Source organism: Siphateles boraxobius, unplaced genomic scaffold (assembly GCF_051911475.1).
Source record: "Siphateles boraxobius isolate OS27281-9 unplaced genomic scaffold, OSU_SipBor_1 56, whole genome shotgun sequence".
Classification (NCBI taxonomy): Eukaryota; Metazoa; Chordata; class Actinopteri; order Cypriniformes; family Leuciscidae; genus Siphateles; species Siphateles boraxobius.
Genome location: NW_027509182.1, coordinates 10,912,501 through 10,935,000, shown reverse-complemented (window position 1 = coordinate 10,935,000; position 22,500 = coordinate 10,912,501). Strand labels below are relative to the sequence as shown.

General features: G+C 35.7%; 1 protein-coding gene across 4 annotated transcripts in view; it reads left to right on the top strand.

Moving 5' to 3' along the window:
- The window catches only part of dlg4a (discs, large homolog 4a (Drosophila)), a 205,046-nt gene that overhangs the window by 82,738 nt on the left and 99,808 nt on the right, over window positions 1-22,500 (top strand). For 2 of the 4 annotated variants that reach the window (XM_077206713.1, XM_077206711.1), the window contains exons 2-3: window positions 12,399-12,560; window positions 20,941-20,997. In XM_077206713.1, coding sequence (XP_077062828.1) covers window positions 12,399-12,560; window positions 20,941-20,997 — 219 coding nt within the window. The remainder of the gene's footprint in view (window positions 1-12,398; window positions 12,561-20,940; window positions 20,998-22,500) is intronic. The other 2 variants (XM_077206714.1, XM_077206712.1) reach the window with 1 other exon arrangement.

The window sequence follows — 22,500 nt, the reverse complement described above, 5'->3', positions numbered from 1 at the left end:
ACAAGAAAAAGTAGGCGGACTAAAACATATATAGAAGCATTGTTTTGGCTGATTGAAATTGTACGCAATGAATTACAAAAAATAAAACACATGTGAAAACTTGCCCCAACTTGAAAATACTCATGTTGTTAGAACACAGTGTATCCTTTGGACTAAAATAAACCTTCACTATATAGTTGACTCTTGCCTCAAAGTATCACAGCCGACTGCTTCCTTCCCAGTTTTAGTTTATTGTGTTCAAATGTAATGTTTTATCACACTGGTTAATTGAATTGAGGAAATGTACATCCGTAACTATTTCCTATTGGCCATGAAGGGGATTTTGCATTATTGGTAGCCTATTAAAATATTTTTGTTCATATGACAATGGAAAACTCACTGTGATTTTCTTGCATATTTATAAAAAACATCTTGTGGTTTCTTATAAAATGACCTGCCAACTGGCGAGGTTCTTATTCTGATTCACAGGAATACCCAGCTTACAAAAATATGTTCTAAGTTATGTGTTCTAACGTTTTTCTAACATTCTAATTAAGTAATAAAAACGCTATTTCTTAATGTTCTCTGAGCATTCAAAACATCAAGTTTTTAAAATGTTTTATTTGCGAACACAATATGAACGTTACTTTTGAATGTTTTCTGAAGTTGTTAAATGTAAAAAACATTCATTCCGAAACGAAAATCCAACTAAACTTGCCAGGCAAGTTTTTGTGCTAACTTTTTAAAAGAACAGATAATGTTGAGGGAATGTTTTATTAATGTTACTGGAAGAATGATTGTTCATAACTGAGAGAACCTCGCCACAACAGTAGGTAAAGTACTGAGAACGTTCCCTCCCTGTAACACATATCCCACGATGCCACAAATGCTGGGTTGTTTTAACCCAAATTTGGGTCAAATATGGACAAACCCAACCCTTGGGTTACATTTTTAACCCAATGTTTGAGTTTGTCCATATTTGACCCAAAATTGGGTTAAAACAACCCAGCATTTTTTAGAATGAACAAGCCATAAAACGTATCTTTTCCATCTTAATCAGATTTTTTCTTCTAACCAGCTGTGACAGCGATAAGAGACGATTCTATTTTCATCTCAGTTTACCAATTATACTCGGTCAACTTTGTCAGACCTTTTCTACATTTTCCATGCATTATATAAACAGTTTGAATGTGTGAACTGACTACTTGGAACATCATCATAGCAGGAGCAGATTCAGGTGCATGTGCTTGGATGATCTGCAGTTTTGTTGTGTGTCAGATCGCTGTGATTCGAGCTGGGTCGATACTTCCTGTGGAATAGATTGAGACACGGATAGTGGCTGAGATGATGACCTTGGGAAACACGATGGCGTGGAGAGTGTTGCGACTGAAACACACTGATGTATTATACATTTAAATATCTGATCACTCAAATCTCTCATTTTTCTTTTTCTGTGTCTAACTGTATTCACCACATTCACAAGATCTTGATTGTCAGTTGAGTTTCTTAATCTGGCTGGCATTAAAGACACTTATACATTGACTGTTTGACTAAAATGCTTCTCATTAAAAAAACTTTTGATAAAAAGGCTTATGCTTGAAATTAGTTTGGAAGAAAATTGTAGCCCGCATGAATTTATTTGCAAAGAAGCTTAAGAGAAAATGAAATGCGTGAGTTTTGTGCCAAGCTTCATGAATTTCTCTGAATCTAGGCAAAGAATGGCTTGCTTGAAAATCTCAAATATATATAAAATTAAAAATATTAGATTTTGGTCACTACATAATTTCCATATTCCATCTGTGTTATTTCACGCCGAATTTCCTCCAAAGAAAGCGAAAAATGTCAGGATATGTCAGGATTTCTTCAACAATGTCAGGATTTCTTCAACAGAAAGCAGCATCAGACTGAACACATGCTCAGGGGATCATCATATAGTGCTGTGATATGTTGTCTCATATATTGATTATATTGATATAGCCTATAGAGTTTCTTCGGAAAGTATTCACCCTCATCAATTATGTATCAGTCTGTTATGTTGCAAGGTCTGTTTAAAGCGTATTTACTTACACAACTGAACCGTTTCTGCTGGCCCTTTTACAACATTATTACTGGCCCTACCATAAAACATTATGATTTTTGTGTGTTTAGTGATGTGCCAGAAAACAAATATGACAGCAGCCAAAGGATATAAGCCGTAGGCCAGTTATTAGCTTAAATTGAAGATTTATCCTTTCAATGTTTCATTCTTGGTTTTCAATTGAAGTTTTTTCATCATTCCATTTGACATTATATTATTTATAGTTTATAGTTTAACAAAGCCTGCCAAGAAAATAATACATTGTGTTTTCAAAGCAGTGGATAATTTTGTGAGCTTTTTGCATGTGTGGCATTATTAAGAGGCTGTTTAAATAATTTATTTATAGGCAATTGATATTATTAAGTAAGTTTGGGTTAAATGTGTTTTATGATCTGTTTTTTCTCCTGAATGAACTGAAAGATCTACATTGTAAATATTTTTTTGCTATCACCAGGTGGTAACAAATTGTGTTACACTGTATGGTAACAATTTTGCTATGATTTCTCTTTCATATTCAGTGCTCCATCATTACTCGTGACTTATGCTTAGCACTGTGGATATTTCAAATCTCCTAACCTTAAGTGTTCAACTTCAGTGCAGAGCTTGTCTTGCACCGTTTGTGCCGCTGAAATCTTATTGAGGCGAGATATGCTACAGTGTTCCTGCTCTAGACGTTAGCTTTCCATTCACACAGGCGCATGATGCTGGGGATTTTCAAAAAGCAATAATCTTGATAAAATAAGAGGAAAAAATCTCATAGACTTGCATTGAAGGTGCAGAAAAATCTAGTTTTTAAACTGATGTCGTTTAGTCCTTCTCCCTCTCTTTTCTTTGCAGTTTCATGGCATGATTGTATTATTGCTTCTTTTTCCACCACCAAATGTCTGCAAATAATCTTTATTTTTGTTTCTCTTTCTTCATTCCTCCTTTTCCCCTCTGTTTCCTGCACATGTAGTGTGCTACTTATGCAGCGTGCTAAAATGAGTCTAATCTCTGATCACTATTGTCATTTACAGTAGGACAAAATGTGTCCCTAAAACACACACATGTTGCGTTTTCATGTTTTATGGTCACATTCCATAGACATAGAGTGTTTTATACTGTACAAACTATATTCTAGAGATGCACCGATTGCAATTTTCTTTGCCGATTCTGATTTTCTTGTAAGTGTGATCTGCCTACACCGATTTTTTGCCGAATACGATTTTCCGATTGACGGCATATACAAACTAATATCTACTTATCTTCAACGCATAATTCTATTTTCATCAAAAACAAGTAAAAAGACAGCAATAAAATAAGAGCAAATAAACAAATTTCAGCACAAATAAATGCACTAGTATAAAGAGAGAAATGAAATAAACACGGCTTTAAGTTTTTCAGGTGGGTATACTGTAAGAAACCAGGTAAGAAATACTATAGAAATTAAAGTAATCAAATACAAAATAACATCTTTGTTATTATAGACATTATCTTTTATTGTAACGTATTTTATTGTTGAAATTAAATACAGATTAATGCTAACAATTAGTTACAAAAGTTATTCAGTCAAGAGGAGAGAGTGATTTTCTTTGTCTTTTGTTCTTTTAGTAACATGACAGACAGCAGCAGGAATATTTGTGTGCTGTCACTTTAAGAGTTTATGCACAGATCCAATATACTGCTAAACAACTTGCGTTATCTTTCTCAACAAATTAGGTTCCAAAACTGACTTATGTTCAACTGAATACTCGCCAAGACGGGCATTTTGACATAATTTTGTGTGTATTTGGCCACTCATTTTGGTACTTGCGACTCACAAGCTGCTTGAAACTGAGAAGCGGCTTGTGTGCTCGACTTATATCTGTGGTTCGCGCGCTTTTGGTGTGAGCGCGATACCTATGGGAACTAGGAAAATTATGCACAATACAAGCTCTATTTAACCAGGGCGAATGAGTGAGTGCAGGCGGGTGCGTGTCACTGTCATGGAGAGAAGAGAGTGAGAAGCGCTGCTGACGTTATTGCCTGTGATGCTGGCAACACAACGGACCGGCTCAGAAACGGTCATATGTCAGACTGACCTTACCGGTCCGGGCCGATCATGCGGAAAATCGTCCGATTCCGGTCTCTGGCCGGTCGATCGGTGCATCTTTAGTATATTCTATCCGCTAACCGTAAACCTACCCATCACAGAACATTTCTGCATTTTTACATTTTCAAAAAACATCACTTTGTATGATTTATAAGCTGATTTCCTCATGGGGACCCATTTTGTCCCCATAACATACAGAACACCTGAACCACACACACACACACACACACACACACACACACACACACACACACACACACACACACACACACACACACACACACACACACACACACACACACACACACACACACACAAAGATAAAGCAGAATCAGGTTTTCACAAAAAGTCTCCATGAATAATAAATGATGTTGGATGAATTTCTCACTGGCTGTCTATCTCTCTGTCTGCCAGCGTTCAGAGTCCATACAGCCAACAGCATCAAACGCCATTTATACATACCCTTTATGTTGACAAGATATCAAAATGAGAGTTCACTAATCTAGAAAACTAGTGCAACAATAATTACGAGAGACAAAATCACATTCAGTTTATCCATAGAGAAATTGCTTTTCAGTGAAAACCTTTCAAGACTTATCATGATCTTCAGTGCTCTTAGTGAACTCAATGTCCTTCTGTAGAAGCCATAGGAGACTCGCGCTGGAATTGATACGGTAAAACCGACTGTTCGTATCACTGTGTATCGAGTGCGAGGAAGATCCAGAGCTGAAATTCAGATATGCTAATTTTATGACCAATCAGAGCAGAGCAGGCTCTCGGAAAGGCGGGGTTTAGAGAGACCGAATCCTTTATCAAATCGTTTCAGACGCTGAGAAAAGAGCTGATGCTGCTAATATGTTTATTATGAGGAAATTAAAGTGTTTATTGACCTTGGATGCATGTTAGGAGACCTCTGAAATAAAATTAAGACATTTTAAAGTAGCATAATAGGGGCACTTTAAGGATGTTGTGTGAATCCTGCCCCTGATTTCCCAAAGGCTACAATAACACTCAAAAGAATGATGAGAATATGTAATGAAATCCATACTGTGTATGATAGACAATCCCTAAATCATTGAATTAAGGGGCTGTGCTTGTATTATATTTGGTGGTATAGTGATTCCTGAACCTCTGATCTCTTGTTCTTTCTTTTAGATTACAGGAAACGTGTAATGTAAGACAAGCCTCAGGAGGTTTCAGGGTGAAGTGTCAACCGGTGCGCTCTCTCTATTCCTATGGGAATTACATGTGGATAACGCAGTGAAACCACCCCTTCACTGCCGTATTTGGCATCTTTTGAAACTCATGGTTAATATTAGAATGTAAACTCATCTGTTGGCGTGATGTACGCCTGGGTTTGCGAGAAACGAGTGATCAGAGATGAGTCACTGCGTTTTGGTTTCATAAAGACAACAAAGAAGACTTTAAAATACGTTAAAAAGTCTCAAATAGACATTCGGTATGAACTCTAGGCCACTTTCTGTAGGAAGTGTTTGATCAACATGTAAAGTGTCTATCCACATTTTCATGTGCAGTTTACCTGAAATAACTGAGACCACAATAATATGCACCCTAGAAAAACACATTGAAAAGTGTTGCTCCACAAATTAATGTAGCCTACAGAAAACTTTCAAGAAAAAAATGAAACATCCATTTTATTTATTTAAAGAACATTTGTATATTGGTCTAATCAAAAATCACGGTTAAGAACAGTGTTGTTCAGTTTGTCTAAATAAAATCAAATGACACACCACGTAGAAAAAATTAAAAGAAACCAATTTAATTGAAATAACATTTTCGCTTGACGTGCAGAACACATACTTTTACTGACTGTAGAAATGATTGTGTTTTTTTATTGTTTTATTTGTTAGTGCATAACAGAAAATATGCATATTGTAAGAAAGACATTACAATAAACATCAAGGTCTTTATTTACAGTAAGTAAACCAAATTAAACATTAGCTAACAAAATGTGTTTAGTTTTATCATAGGTGAAAATTGTTAGTAGCTAATTAAGCTTTTGTTTATGGTGAAATTATGTTGTAAATGAATTAAGTGACTACGTTGAGTAACATTTTGGCTTATGTCTAAAGAAAATAAATTGATTAAAATCTTTTTACTTTGAATGTTTTTGTCTTTGGGAAAATAAATATTTTTTGATTAATATTAAATCAAAATGTAAGCATAAATATAATTAGAGAAAATCTAATAAATATGACTAACAAATTAGAGTACTTTTTTGAATTAGTTGATCCAAAGTATCTTTTTTTCTCAGTGTATTCAGTATGTTGCGACTTTGCAGAAATTCGAAGTACTTTCTATTCCACACAAAACTTTAATAACAAAGATAAATCAGATTGGAGCTTGTCATATTGAGTATGCATTTGCCTTTTCTTTTTCCCTGTGCATGACGCATCAGACGTACAGTGAGCAGACTGTGGGTGGGCTGTGCTGCATACTGATGTTCAGAGTCTCTCTCGCTCTCTGTGGTGCATGCTGGGAATAGATTGGTGTCAGACAGTTGTGTGCAGAGTGTTTGGTATCACTCTTGACGCTGTGACGTACAGTATGCTTTTGTTTCCTCTGTTTGTTATGTATTACCCACAAGGGTTTTGTATGTGCTCACTGTAGTCTGAGCCTGGCACAGCATCAGTCGCCCGCAGAGAAAACCCCACGTCTGCCACTGGCGGTGTTCGCGGAACAATCTTTTAAAACATTAGCTTAGTCTTGTAGTTAAAGTAACACATGTGCCCCATTCATTTAAATTTAAAATCAAATTTTCCTTGTGTATGTGTGTCTATTAGTCTACATCAGGTCAGTAACTAGCTGTCATGTCTGTTCTTCTTATCAAATTAATTCAATTTTAAATGTGCTAATGGAAATAGCATTTATTTATGGTTCTGTTGTGTTTGTTTTATGTTTGTTCTGAGAATAGAAATGAGTTTCTTTTCCTCACCGGAATTTACCGTTCGCAAAGACCCGCCCCCTTTAGTTACTGTTGCTATGTCCGACAAGCCACGCCTCTCTCACGACACACATCATGTTCTCACGCAGTGAAAAATACATTGCGACGCAAAAGGACACTGACAACACACTGACAGACAGGACAGACCAGCTTACTTTTGATTTGAAACAAAGTCTCAACTTTGAAATTTTGTCATTTTCTAAAGAAACTTAAACAATAAATACCAATTTATGGCTCTTTAATGTGTCTGACAGATCGCTGTAGACTAGAGCCTCAGTTAAAGCTGCTCGTGAACCGATCATCTCATCCTTCTAGTTAATTTATAGCGTCAAATATGAACCAGGGCTGCAGCTATCGATTCTTTTTGTAATCTAGCACTTAATCGATCGATTAATCGAGTAATCGGATAATTTTTTGTGTGTTTTTAAACAACTAAAACAAATAATGCATAACGAAAATGATGTGGCTGTAAAATGATCAAGCATTTGGCTTTTATTTCTCAAAAAAAAAAAAAAAAAAAACTTATTCCAACTCCAACATTTGGCTCCAAAACTAGGCCTATTTATTGCAATTTTTACCCATTTAGTATAAGTGCCAACAATGTTCTATGCTCAATTACTTTGGTAGCCAATTAAAATGTCTTGCCCAAAAGTACGAGTGGATTTGGAGAAGCAGGCTGGGGAATTTCATTTTTTGTTGTTGTCTGTAACTATTTGGAAGACGTGACATACAAACAAGGTCTCGCAAAGACTGCAATACAATATTTGTTCCTTCATCACGTCACGGTGTATACAGTGAATCCATGCTGAAATTATTGTTGCGTAGCTACATGAAAGTTTAAGCCTATGTGATGCATTGCCGCAATTGATCTGACTGGCGCGTGAGAGAGACGAGGGCATGCGTGTGTGTGTATGCGTGTGTGTCTATGTCTGTGTGTGAGTGAAGGGGTTCACTCGAATGGCGCGAGTAGATTACATACAAAGTCAGTGCAAAGACGTCTTCCGCGCACGTTGAAAAATTTTAACCAGAGCAAATGTTTAAGAGTCCAACTAGACGCGATAAACGCGTATTTGACGCTCTATTCGCGTTCGGTGTGAACACACCATTAGGTTAATGTTTCAGTGACGCTTGGTGAGAGCATGGAGTGGATGTTTTCAGTTCAGATTCTGAATCATTGAAGTCGTACTGTTGTCGTATGCCAGGTCTACTTCGCAGTAGACACATTGCACCTTGTTCTCTTCCTTTCTTCCTTTTTAAGTATGTAATGATGCCAAACTTTAGACATTCTCTGCCGTTAATGGACATCTTTACTCTCCGCCATCGCGGCAATTAAATTCAAAATGTATCACGCGCTATAGTATAGATCCGCGTATAGTGAATTAAATTTTACATAGGAATTTAACGAGGCTTCGAGGCAGAGTTTTTGCCTCGAGGATTTTTTGTAATCGAGTAACTCGACTAACTCGAGGAATCGTTTCAGCCCTAATATGAACATCAGAAGGAATGTTGTTTCAACTGTTGAAAGATGTCAGTACACACCGTTTTTCAAGTTCAAATCCACCGATGTTAATCTACTAACTCTCCTGACTGCTTTATTGGACAAAAATGGCAGAATATGATTGGTCAGATCGCCTGTCAATCAAACTCCCTGCGAAGGGTGAATTCCTCAACAACTTGTAACATTCTAATACAACATTCGGAGGCAATAAATACTACATTAAGGCAATACTAAGATAACGTTATGTGCGTGTCTGCAATCTACATTAGAGCGCCACCCTCAGGCTGAACAACGCAAGGACGTTAGACCTCTGCCTAAAGTGTTTCTGCATGTGTTCAGCGATTAGAATATAAAGCTTGCAAAATGTTTATCATAAACTAGCGCTAAGACCCAGAATCTGCCCTACCTACATTTATGGTCTGGAGATTCTGAACAAACGGAAATACTGGGAAGCACAAACAACATTTTGTGAGCAACAGGCAGGATTACGATAAAGTGATGACTGACGTTACATACAGTGTAAGTTGTGTGAAAGCTTTTTTTATATGTTCATATTCTTATCACAGCTTAAATGCAGAGACAGTTCTAAGTAAAAAAATTTGTAGGTTGATTCCCTGAAAAGATTCCCCGTTTAATTCTGTTTTGTAATCTATGTTCATTTTATCTTTACATTTGCTTGTTTGCAGTCAGTTCCTGCATTCTCTCAGTCATTGTGGTGTTGCTGGCTCATTGTAATGTGATCTTGCTGACAGTTACCTCCCCTCAACCCCCACTTTCTCCCTTCTTTTCTCATTTCTGGTGAGATTGAAGGATGGCTTCTGTCTGATCTTGATACAAAGTAATTTCAATTGGTGGCCATCTTGGCAGCACATCCAGACAACTGTTGTAATGCAGATACAGCTCCTGTCTACTTGAAATAGAAAAGGGGGAAAAAAACTCCAAATCTGTGTGTACTTAATGTTTGTAGGATTTTGGTTTCACATTATTTTGTTGGTTCTTTTAACACATTCTGTAGACTATGAGTGATGTTGCAACTACATGTCTACTAACTCTCATTAGAGTGTTATTAGAGTAAAAGGAGGGTTTGGGTTAGAATAAGTTGACATGTACTTGCAAAGTTACCTATAGTCAGTATAATGTCTGTTGATGAGCATCACAATAAAGTGTAAGCAGATATTAATTAGACAGTTTACTAATACTCTGATGAGAGTTAGTTGACATGTAGTCACTTATAGTCAACAGAATATTCTACAGGGACCATCAAAATAAAGTGGATTTTTACACCAAAAACTGTCATTATTTGGAAATAAATGGCCATTTTCTCTCCTGTGATTTTAGTGAAACACTTTTTTTTAAGGGGCGTGTTTAGTTTAAAGTGTCCCTATTATGCTTTTTCGAAAATTATCTTTCATGAAGTGTTTAATAGAGCTGTTTGTGAATGTAAAAGGTCTGCAAAATTTTAAAGATCATAGTTCAGATAAATAGAGTTATTATCTCCTAAAAGAAAGACTTGATTATGAATGGCCTGAAACGAGTTAGTCTTACTTCCTGTATGACCCTATGTTTGTTACTCATTTGCATAATGCCAGGCTCTGCTCTTCATTGGTTGCCCGTGAACAGCTTCTCCTTTGACCCTCAAACACTGTAGTTGTAGCTGAGACTTTAAGAGTTCGGTTTGGTTTGTGTTGTCGTTCGTATCACTGTGTATCAAAATGCTGGGGAAGATCCGGTGCTAAAATTCAGATATGCTAATGAGCGTTTGGGCTCTGACCAACCAGAGCAGACTCACAGAAAGGAGGGGTTTAGAGAAAATGAATCAATTATTGAACTGTTTCAGACACTGTGAGTAAAGAGGTGATACTGCAATGTAAATTATGAGAAAATTATGCATACAGACATATTGTAGGAGACTTCAGAAACAAAATTAGGAGCCTTAAAGATTGCGAAATATGGGCACTTTAAGACTTTAAAGTAAGCACCCATGTTTGCATTTAAAATATGTGCAACTGTTTTGAAAACTTTTACTACCACTTTAATATTACATCTGCCCAGTTAACTAATTTTGAAAAATGTTGGAGCCGATCACAGTCGTGTCAGTTCGCAACTCTCACAAAAACTTTCATCATAACTAACAGTTCAAACACAATATAAATAAGAGATTAATTGTGCAGTATAGACAGCCTCATTGATTATCCTGGAAGTTTTGTTAAAAGTATTTAAAAGTATCTTATTGAATCACAATTTAAATAACAGATTATTTTAATGCTATAAAAATCAATAATTTTATCCCTTAAAACTCATCTTTGATCACAAAAATTACATATTTAAACGGTTTTCCTTGAAAGAATATTTCTTCATGCCTTAAAATAGCTTGAATGTAACTCTACACTCTTTTAGCCTCATTTAGTATGCGCAGGTCTCTGAATATGCGAATGAGCCCCGCCTCCACTCACTCACTCAGCTCAGAGATCCACTCGTTGACGATCACACGTTGATCTGATTGGTTTGTGACGTCAGAAACACCAGCGATTTCAAACCGTGTTTTTGAGACTGTCTTTGGTTCACTGCAGGAGGAGAAAATACTCAGCAATGCTGTCGACTTATGAATTTACACATGGTTTGTCATAAAGCATAATAAAATCACACATAGACATATAATAAACAACATTAAAAGCTTGATTTTCACCACAAGGAGACTTTAAGAGGAACAGTGTGAAGTTGACTCGATTTACTGACGCATAAACAGTAATAAAAGATTTTGTGACATTAGATTTAAGACAGTTTGTGGCATTACTGTCAGTGTTTGCAAAGCCTGTGTCGATTGCGCATGGTTAACCAAAGAATCCATGATGAAATGAACCAAACAAACAAATAATGCTCTACTGAGACATTCACATAGTTGAAAATAAACAGCCTTTGGAAGGTAATGTTATTTTTAGTCCAGTGATGCTGTTTTATCTGTCCATATCACTTGATCACATCAATAAAGCGCCAATGGACAGGCCAAAAAGGTGATGATGAAGAAGTGTTGATCTATGTCTGTGCTGATGTTTCATCTCTATAAACCAGCCTGGTCTCGATTAAAGCTGTAGTTTTGAGTTTTTAAACTTAGGCATACAGTACATTTGTATAGCACAATGACCCCTGATATGTCAAACGATCATTATTGTGGTTCATCAACCAGTGGCATGAATCCTTCATATTGAGTCTTTAAGTACAGCTTTGTGTTTTTGACTTTATGTCTTGATATATTTTTTGAGCACTAGTGGAAATAAATGTTTCAAACATTTTTGAGCTTTAACTGTAGGAAGTCTTCTGATCTTTTATTTATCCAGAGCACAGCTGCAGAAGAGAAAGATAAACAGATGAATCGGTTTACTCTCTGGCAACTTCCTTTAGGGTCACGTCTTGTGCCAAATAAATATTAATTTGTTTGAGTTTGTAGAAATAGGTTTTTCACATGTTTTTATTTATATAGGGCTTCATACAACACGGATAGTTTCAAAGCAGCTTCACATTAATAAACAGGGAAATAACTGTTACAATTTCAGCTGTAAAGCAGAATACAATAGCGTCATTATTCAGCTCAGTTTAGCTCAATTGTGATTAAATTCAGTTCAATAATAATCAGTTCAAATGTTGTTCTCATCCGATAGCTTCAGTGCAATTAAATCAGTATTATTAGTGAATATTACTTGTCACTTTTCCTATACAGCCTTTCATTTTGGTGATTTTTCGTGCAAACCCAACATAATGCAAAGCTTCAGAATTAGTTTTGAGTTTGTTTTCTCTCTTGTTCTCGCTGTAGAAATATCGGTATCAGGATGAAGAGACTCCGCCCCTGGAGCATAGCCCCGCCCACCTGGCTCACAGCAAGAGTGCCGAGATGCTTCACATGAGCGATAAGAACCTGGCGGCCATGGACTCCATGCACAGTTACGCCCCACACACACACATCTCACCAATAAAGGTATGGATATCACACAAACGCACGCATACATACACACACACACACACACACTCACACACATATCTCACCAATAAAGGTATGGATATCACACAAACGCACGCACACATACATACACACACACACACACATCTCACCAATAAAGGTACGGATATCACACAAACGCACGCATACATACACACACACTCACACACACATCTCACCAAAAAGGTATGGATATCACACAAACGCACACACACACACACACACACACACACACACACACACACACACACACACACACACACACACACACACACACACACACACACACACATCTCACCAATAAAGGTATGGATACCACACAAACGCACGCATACATACACACACACACACACACACACACATCTCACCAATAAAGGTATGGATGTCACACAAACACACACACACACACACACACACACACACACACACACACACACACACACACACACACACACACACACACACATATACACACACACACACACACACACACATATACACACACACACACACACACACACACACACACACACACACACACACACACACACACACACACACACACACACACATCTCACCAATAAAGGTAAGGATATCCCACAAACGCACACATACATATACACACCCACACACTCACACACACACATCTCACCAATAAAGGCACGGATATCACACAAACGCACGCATACATACACACACACACACTCATCTCACCAATAAAGGTATGGATATCACACAAACGCATACATACACACACACACACACACACACACTCATCTCACCAATAAAGGTACGGATATCACACAAACGCACGCATACATACACACACACACTCATCTCACCAATGAAGGTATGGATATCACACAAACGCACACATACATACACACACACACACACACACACACACACACACACACACCTCACCAATAAAGGTAAGGATATCCCACAAACGCACACATACATATACACACTCACACACACACATTTACACACACAGACAAACACCCATGTTTTAATACAAAATTATTTTATATTGTACAAACTGCATTTTCTATCCCCTACACTAAACCTACCCAATCCCATCACGAAAACTTTTTACATTTTCCAAAACACCACTTAGTGTGATTTATAAGCTGTTTTTGTTCATTTTGTCCCCATAACGCAGAGTTTACAAGGCCACACACACACACACACACACACACACACACACACACACACACACACACACACACACACACACACACACACACACACACACACACACACACACACACACACACGTTTTATTGAAGTGCAACCTTCTGGAGGTTTCTCCTATTTCTTTAGGAGAAACAGATGCAGCCAGTTGTTAAAAAACAAAAAGAATATACCACTATTATTATATTTATTCATATTTTAAATTAGCGTAGATTTTATATTTTCAGTGTAAGTTTTAGTATTTTTGTTATGTGCTTTTGTAGATTTAAAAAAATATATTTCTGTTTAACCTTTATTTTGATTTTAGTTTTAATTTTAGTCCTTTTTTTACTATAGCTTTGGTCACACTTTCTTAGGTTCAGTGTACTTACTGTGTTGATGTGTTGAAAAACACTTGTGCTGCTGTTGCGGTGGGATACGGGTACGGTTAGGCTCAGGTCTGGTGGTATAGGTTAAGTGCAGGTTAAGATGAGATTTAAGGGAAGGTCAACAGTTTATAGATGTATTTACAGAAATTAAATACATCTTTAAGTACAAGCAAGTATTTCTACATTCTTTCATTTTTTCATATACATTATATATTATGCATATATATATATATATACTTTATTTTATTTCAGCTTTATTTCAATTAACAAAAATAAAAAGCGTTAGTTAACAAAAACAACACTGAAAATGAATGTGGATAACTTGGGCAAATACATTCATATTTTAATCATTTTTGGTATTTGTACACTTGAGTACATTTGCAGCAAGCGCCAGAGACTTATATGCTCTCCATTTGTTCTCTAGAAACAATTGCGATATTAAGAGATCTCATTTGAGATGTTACTTACAACACACACAGATAAACCACTGCATAATATAAAAATACACATTCACTTTAGGTTATCTACAGTTCTCCTCTATGCAGTGTGTGTGTACATTATCCCTGTTCTCGTTGTCTTTGAGAAAATGTTCATGTTTTCCAATTCTTATCCACACAATCGATTCATTGTATTGTTTGTGTGTGTGTGTGTTTCAACACCCTCATGCCCTGGTTTACTGCGCTATATTTCTCAATGCCTCTTCTCTACTATTTTTACCCTCCTCTTTCTCTGCGTGTCTTACTGTCTCTCCGTCTGACCTCTGTGTTCATTCCCTGCATGGTTTCCCCTTTGGCTTCAGTAGGTGTGTGTGTGTGTGTGTCGGTTTTGCACACCTCTGCTGTGTGTAGGCTGATCAGACCCGTCCAAACACTCCTAGCTGTATTTATATTTATGTGGTACATGCTGTTCACTTTGCATGACACGCACACACACACACACACACACACACACACACACACACACACACACACAGACACACACACACACACACACACACACGCATTTCTCAACACAGACTCACATTAGTACCATGTTATTTGTTAAATTTTTGCATTATTTATGAAATATGCACAATATGTTCTGTATGCATGGACGACCCAGATGACCCAGATTGCACATTTATTTTTTATCATTTATAATACTGCAGGAGTATGCTAGTACTGTCAGTCTTATGTGTGACATACATTTAAAAACAGAGACATAGTTGTTATGTTGCCCAGTGGTCTAATACCTACACAACTACACTACTACATTTTTTAAGATATTCCTGTGATGCAAAGCTGAATTCTCACCAGAAATCATTCTAATGCTAACCATGTAAATGATTGAACATGGGATCTATTAGGGAACTATGCCATCATTTTTTACTCAATAATCATATTAGTATCCACGCCAGATGATGAACAATAATCCACTATTTAGAGTGAAACATACAAACATGTGTAACATATGTTTTATTTATGCATCTTAGCAGTTGGCTAATATGATTTGTGTCAAATCACTTTAGCATGAAGCTCATTTACATTCTTGTGTTCTGTGTGTCAAGGGCGTTTGGCTGGATATATGAAGGTCAGAGACCAAACGACTCCTCTCTCTCTCTCTCTCTCTCTCTCTCTCTCTCTCTCTCTCTCTCTCTCTCTCTCTCTCTCTCTCTCTCAGTAGTACCATCTGTCTTCATGTGAAACACAGCATGCAAACATCCACATACACTTTACTGTAGAGCTTTAATAATATCACCAGTATCAGTGCATTACAAACAAATCAAAATTATCATTATCATTTTCGGTGCTCATTATTATGGGTACAACCATTTGCACAAAACGTATTTGATTGTGAATGCTTACTAAAATGCTTACTTATTTTCAAAAACATTCTGAAGACCAAATGTAATTCTATGTATTATAATAATTATAGTAATTATTAAATTCTATAATTTATGCAGCTCAATCCATGCATTTGTACACCACTACTCTTTTGTATTTAAACAAATATACAGGGCAGTGAATGTAGTTATTATTGAAGGCGGAGATTTGTAAGCAATATTTAAATTTTTGTGTTACGTAGTATAATCTTGATATGAGATGTATGATCCTATGTAAGATGTACAGTACGTTTATTTTTCCTTATGTCCTAGCTGTATATTTATGTGATACATGCTGTTTACTTTGTCACACACACACACACACACACACACACACACACACACACACACACACACACACACACACACACACACACACACACACACACACACACACACACACACACACACACACACACACACACACACACACACACACACACACACACAGTGCGAATCACTGTCATGTGGTCATATGACACATCAGATCTCCTACATGCCTCCTTATGCTATTCCTGTTATTATTCAACCAGTTCAGAGAAGAAAAATGATTCTGTACCTCTTCAAAAATCTTCCTGGCACATTTATCTGAATATGATACAGCGAGGCTGGATGAGGCAGCTAAAAAAATGCCTTTTGCTTTTTTCTGTTAGTGAAAGGAAACACATTAAAAGACCAAGATAAACATTCTAAAAAACTTCTAAAATCTAAAACAAAAATATGAATATTAATATGGATACCAAATTGTTACCAATTGTTTTTTTTAGCCTTGTGATGTTTAGTATGTGGCTCGATAGAGATTCCTTTTCGCCGCGATCATTTTAAATCAGAGAAGCATCACTATCAATATAACACTTTAAAACGACACTTTAAATAAAGTGTTAACGGAGACTGTAATGTGCAGTCACTCCGTCACGGCTGGGTTATTTTGCAATTATGACTGTACATAGTCTCACTTATTACTTGGATACACATCAAATTATTAAATAAATGGACAAAGTATTAGAGTTCAGATGATTTTAAAATGTTTGAACAAGTGAGGTGTATAAGAGATTGGAAACTAGCACAGTCTTAAAGACTGGTTGATTTGCAATGGTCACTTATCCAAAATATTTGACAGAGCAATCCTGCATTTGACCAGTTAGAATGAGGTATTCTGATTGATCAGAGATCTAAATGTCTAAAGTTTGTTTTAATTGGTAATATTTGTATTGTTGAACTTCAGCAAACCTCTGGAGTGTTTGACAGTGTTTATGCATCTGTGAATAAAGGAGAAGGGAATTGGAGAAAATGAGCCTCGCATTCCTTCGGGAATCTTTCAATCACTGAACTCTCAGGATGGATTTGGGTCAGGGATGAATCTCAAGGGGTTCATCATCCTGAAGCTTCAGGGAATGTGTAATAATATGAGATTTACATCTGCCTGTGGAGAGCTCTTATCTTCAGAGTTTATTTTTGGAAACCACAACATTTCATACATGTAAAGGATTTATCATGCGGCGAAGCAATACCTGAAGCGGTTTAATCACGCAAAACTGAACAACATCGCCTTCTGCTGGTAAAGCACAGAACAGCGCTGGCGTTTTAACAACAGGGTTTAACATTTACAAATTACATACTTTTCCAGACTCAAATTTCCAAACCTCCCTGTAGATTTTTCAGATCAGATTTAACATAAATGGTTCATACAGCATTATATGTGTTACAGTCATCTGTAAATACTTTTATTTTCTGATTTAGATGATCATTTTCTGCTTTGATCTGTTGCTGATTTGAGTGGCATTTGATTAAATATTCTTTAAGTGAAGTTCAAACGAGAGTTATTGCTACATTGAAAAAAAGTTATGTAAACTGTGAATGATGTCAGATGACTATTTTTTATTAGTCAAAGAGATATTACAACAGACTAACAGGGTGGAAAGTGCATTTGAGGACAAGAATATACTATAAATTCACAACCAACTAAACACATTCTACTGTTAACTTTCTAGAATATTTCTTAGTAAAGTTTTTCATTTTGCCGGGGACATGGTAAAAATAGCAACATCACAAATTCGCTCCACGTTCACTTAATTGTCATAAAAGAAAAATATGATTTAAAAACCTTCTCACTTTCTGGGTCTATTTTCACTTTCCTGTTTCCTAATTTACACCCAATGCTAGAGATACTCAAACTGCACCTTCAGGACTTTTATGTCAGTGTCCCGTAGATCATCCGTTAGGAATGATTTCCAGAAACGTCCCCTGTTCAGGGCCTTTAATGGGATGCAGTTGCCATATTTCATTGAGCTCAGACGAGCGAACACTAACTGGGAATTTCTTAAAAAATATCAGATAATATCAATCACAGATTTTACAGCATTTTCTTATACCATGCATGTAAAATGGTGTAAGAATGCAATTAAATTTATTAAATACGATTCTTTCACTAAATTCAATTCGTCATGAAATCTGAATTTTTACAACAATTCTGTTTGATTCAAGTACATTTAGACTATTATAGTAATTTTAAAACCATATAGTCAGTGTATTAAATTACATTTATATTATTGCTGTAGATAGCAGATTCATGCTTTATAATGCGTTATGATGCACCAATGCATGTTTACAGTTCACCCAAAAATAAAAATCATTTTCTCACTCTCAAGTTGTTCCAAACCTGTTTGAATTTCTTTCTTCTGCTGAAGAACAATTGATGGTCACCATTGACTTCCACAGTATCTTTTTCTCCATACTATGGAAGTCAATGGGGTTATTCTTCAAAATATCTTCTTTTGTGTTCAGCAGAAAAGAAAGAAAGAAAGATTAGTTAGAAAGAAAGAAAGATTAGTTAGAAAGATAGATAGATTAGTTAGAAAAACAGAAAGATTAGTTAGAAAGAAAGAAAGATAGACTAGTTAGAAAAACAGAAAGATTAGTTAGAAAGAAAGAAAGATAGACTAGTTAGAAAAACAGAAAGATTACTTAGAAAGAAAGAAAGATAGATTAGTTAGAAAGAAAGAAAGATTAGTTAGAAAGAAAGATAGATTAGTTAGAAAAACAGAAAGATTAGTTAGAAAGAAAGAAAGATAGACTAGTTAGAAAAACAGAAAGATTACTTAGAAAGAAAGATTAGTTAGAAAGAAAGAAAGATTAGTTAGAAAGAAAGAAAGATAGATTAGTTAGAAAGAAAGAAAGATTAGTTAGAAAGAAAGAAAGATAGACTAGTTAGAAAAACAGATAGATTAGTTAGAAAGAAAGAAAGATAGATTAGTTAGAAAAACAGAAAGATTAGTTAGAAAGAAAGAAAGATTAGTTAGAAAGAAAGACAGAAAAATTTGTTAGAAAGAAAGAAAAAAGAAAGATTAGTTAGAAAGAAATAAAAAAGGAAGATTAGTTAGAAAGAAAGATTAGTAAGAAAGAAAGAAAAAAGATTATTTAGAAAGAAAGAAATATTAGTTAGAAAGAAAGAATGATTAGTTAGAAAGAAAGAAAAAGAAAGATAAGTTAGAAAGAAAGAATGAAAGAAAAAAAAATTAGAAAGATTAGTTAGAAAGAAAACAGAAAGAAAGAAAGATAGATTAGTTAGAAAAACAGAAAGATTAGTTAGAAAGAAAGAAAGATTAGTTAGTTAGAAAGAAAGACAGAAAAATTAGTTAGAAAGAAAGAAAAAAGGAAGATTAGTTAGAAAGAAAGAAAAAAGAGAGATTAGTTAGAAAGAAAGAAAAAAGGAAGATTAGTTAGAAAGAAAGAAAAAAGAAAGATTAGTTAGAAAGAAAGAAAAAAGGAAGATTAGTTAGAAAGAAAGAAAGATAGATTAGTTAGAAAAACAGAAAGATTAGTTAGAAAGAAAGAAAGATAGATTAGTTAGAAAAACAGAAAGATTAGTTAGAAAGAAAGAAAGATTAGTTAGTTAGAAAGAAAGACAGAAAAATTAGTTAGAAAGAAAGAAAAAAGAGAGATTAGTTAGAAAGAAAGAAAAAAGGAAGATTAGTTAGAAAGAAAGAAAAAAGGAAGATTAGTTAGAAAGAAAGAAAAAAGAAAGATTAGTTAGAAAGAAAGAAAAAAGGAAGATTAGTTAGAAAGAAAGAAAGATAGATTAGTTAGAAAAACAGAAAGATTAGTTAGAAAGAAAGAAAGATAGATTAGTTAGAAAAACAGAAAGATTAGTTAGAAAGAAAGAAAGATAGATTAGTTAGAAAGAAAGAAAGATTAGTTAGAAAGAAAGATTAGTTAGAAAGAAAGATTAGTTAGTTAGAAAGAAAGATTAGTTAGTTAGAAAGAAAGATTAGTTAGAAAGAAAGATAGATTAGTTAGAAAGAAAGATTAGTTAGAAAGAAAGAAAGATTAGTTAGAAAGAAAGAAAGAAAAATTAGTTAGAAAGAAAGAAAAAAGAAAGATTAGTTAGAAAGAAAGAAAAAAGGAAGATTAGTTAGAAAGAAAGAAAAAAGAAATATTAGTTAGAAAGAAAGAATGATTAGTTAGAAAGAAAGAAAAAGAAAGATAATTTAGAAAGAAAGAATGAAAGAAAAAAAGATTAGAAAGATTAGTTAGAAAGAAAACAGAAAGATAGAAAGAAAAATGAAAGAAAGAATAGTTAGAAAGAAAGATAGGTTGGTTAAAAAGAAAGAAAGGTTAGAAAGAAATGTAAGAAAGAAAGATTAGTTAGAAAGAAAGAAATGAAGAAAGAAAGATAAATTAGTTAGAAAAACTATCCCTTTATTTGTATGCACCTTATTTTGCAACACAGAAGTTAGCCATTTTCTGTGAATGAGCGAGACTTCTGATTCATTAGCAAGTAGCTAGAAGAATAACCGGAAACCTCGCAAATTCAAGTTACATATGCGGCTGCTCTTCCATAAGTTATATCACAGGCTCTTATTTAATGCTTTTTTTATCCTATGGGTTTGTTGTTGAGTTATCCGCCCTCCTCTCCTGTTTTTATCTTTCACAGCCAGTGTTGCTGTCCTCTGGTCAGACCCCTCTGTACACGTCTGCGGTCTCCACACTGGTAAGAACACTAATGCATTACTGCCCCTACTGTCCGGGAGGCAGACCTGCACCTGTAGTCTGCAGGAACTGGCTGTGTTTGTGATCATTCATCATCCTCTTTCATGACATTTGATCACATCATTATAACCGTGGACATTTCTCACACAAATCACTCCGTTTTAATCCAAATCTTGTTGGTTTCATCTACAGCAGTGGTTCTCATCCTTTTTTACTCAAAGGCCCGTCATTGTCCGACACAATAGATTTCCTACGATATTTCTGCTGTAATTATGACAATGCTGCTTGTTTTCCAGGTTTTTTTATGAACAGAAACTGAGAATGTTGATACATTTGTTTTTTAATTCTATGAGATTCAAGATTATGTATGTTTAACAATAAAAATAACTATAGTTATTGAGGAGAAAAAAAATATGATTTTCAGTTTACATCTTGATTTTTTAGTGTTTATAGTGCATATATACAGTTCCTTCTCAAAAAATTAGCATATTGTGATAAAGTTCATTATTTTCCATAATGTAATGATAAAAAATACACTTTCATATATTTTAGATTCATTGCACACCAACGGAAATATTTCAGGTCTTTTATTGTTTTAATACTGATGATTTTGGCATACAGCTCATGAAAACCCCAAAATTCCTATCTCAAAAAATTAGCATATCATGAAAAGGGTCTCTAAACGAGCTATTAACCTAATCATCTGAATCAACTAATTAACTCTAAACACCTGCAAAAGATTCCTGAGGCTTTTAAAAACTCCCAGCCTGTTTCATTACTCAAAACCGCAATCATTGGTAAGACTGCCGACCTGACTGCTGTCCAGAAGGCCATCATTGACACCCTCAAGCAAGAGGGTAAGACACAGAAAGAAATTTCTGAACAAATAGGCTGTTCCCAGAGTGCTGTATCAAGGCACCTCAGTGGGAAGTCTGTGGGAAGGAAAAAGTGTGGCAAAAAACACTGCACAACGAGAAGAGGTGACCGGACCCTGAGGAAGATTGTGGAGAAGGACCGATTCCAGACCTTGGAGGACCTGCGGAAGCAGTGGACTGAGTCTGGAGTAGAAACATCCAGAGCCACCGTGCACAGGCGTGTGCAGGAAATGGGCTACAGGTGCCGCATTCCCCAGGTCAAGCCACTTTTGAACCAGAAACAGCGGCAGAAGCGCCTGACCTGGGCTACAGAGAAGCAGCAGTGGACTGTTGCTCAGTGGTCCAAAGTACTTTTTTCGGATGAAAGCAAATTTTGCATGTCATTCGGAAATCAAGGTGTCAGAGTCTGGAGGAAGACTGGGGAGAAGGAAATGCCAAAATGCCTGAAGTCCAGTGTCAAGTACCCACAGTCAGTGATGGTCTGGGGTGCCATGTCAGCTGCTGGTGTTGGTCCACTGTGTTTTATAAAGGGCAGGGTCAATGCAGCTAGCTATCAGGAGATTTTGGAGCACTTCATGCTTCATCTGCTGAAAAGCTTTATGGAGATGAAGATTTCATTTTCACGACCT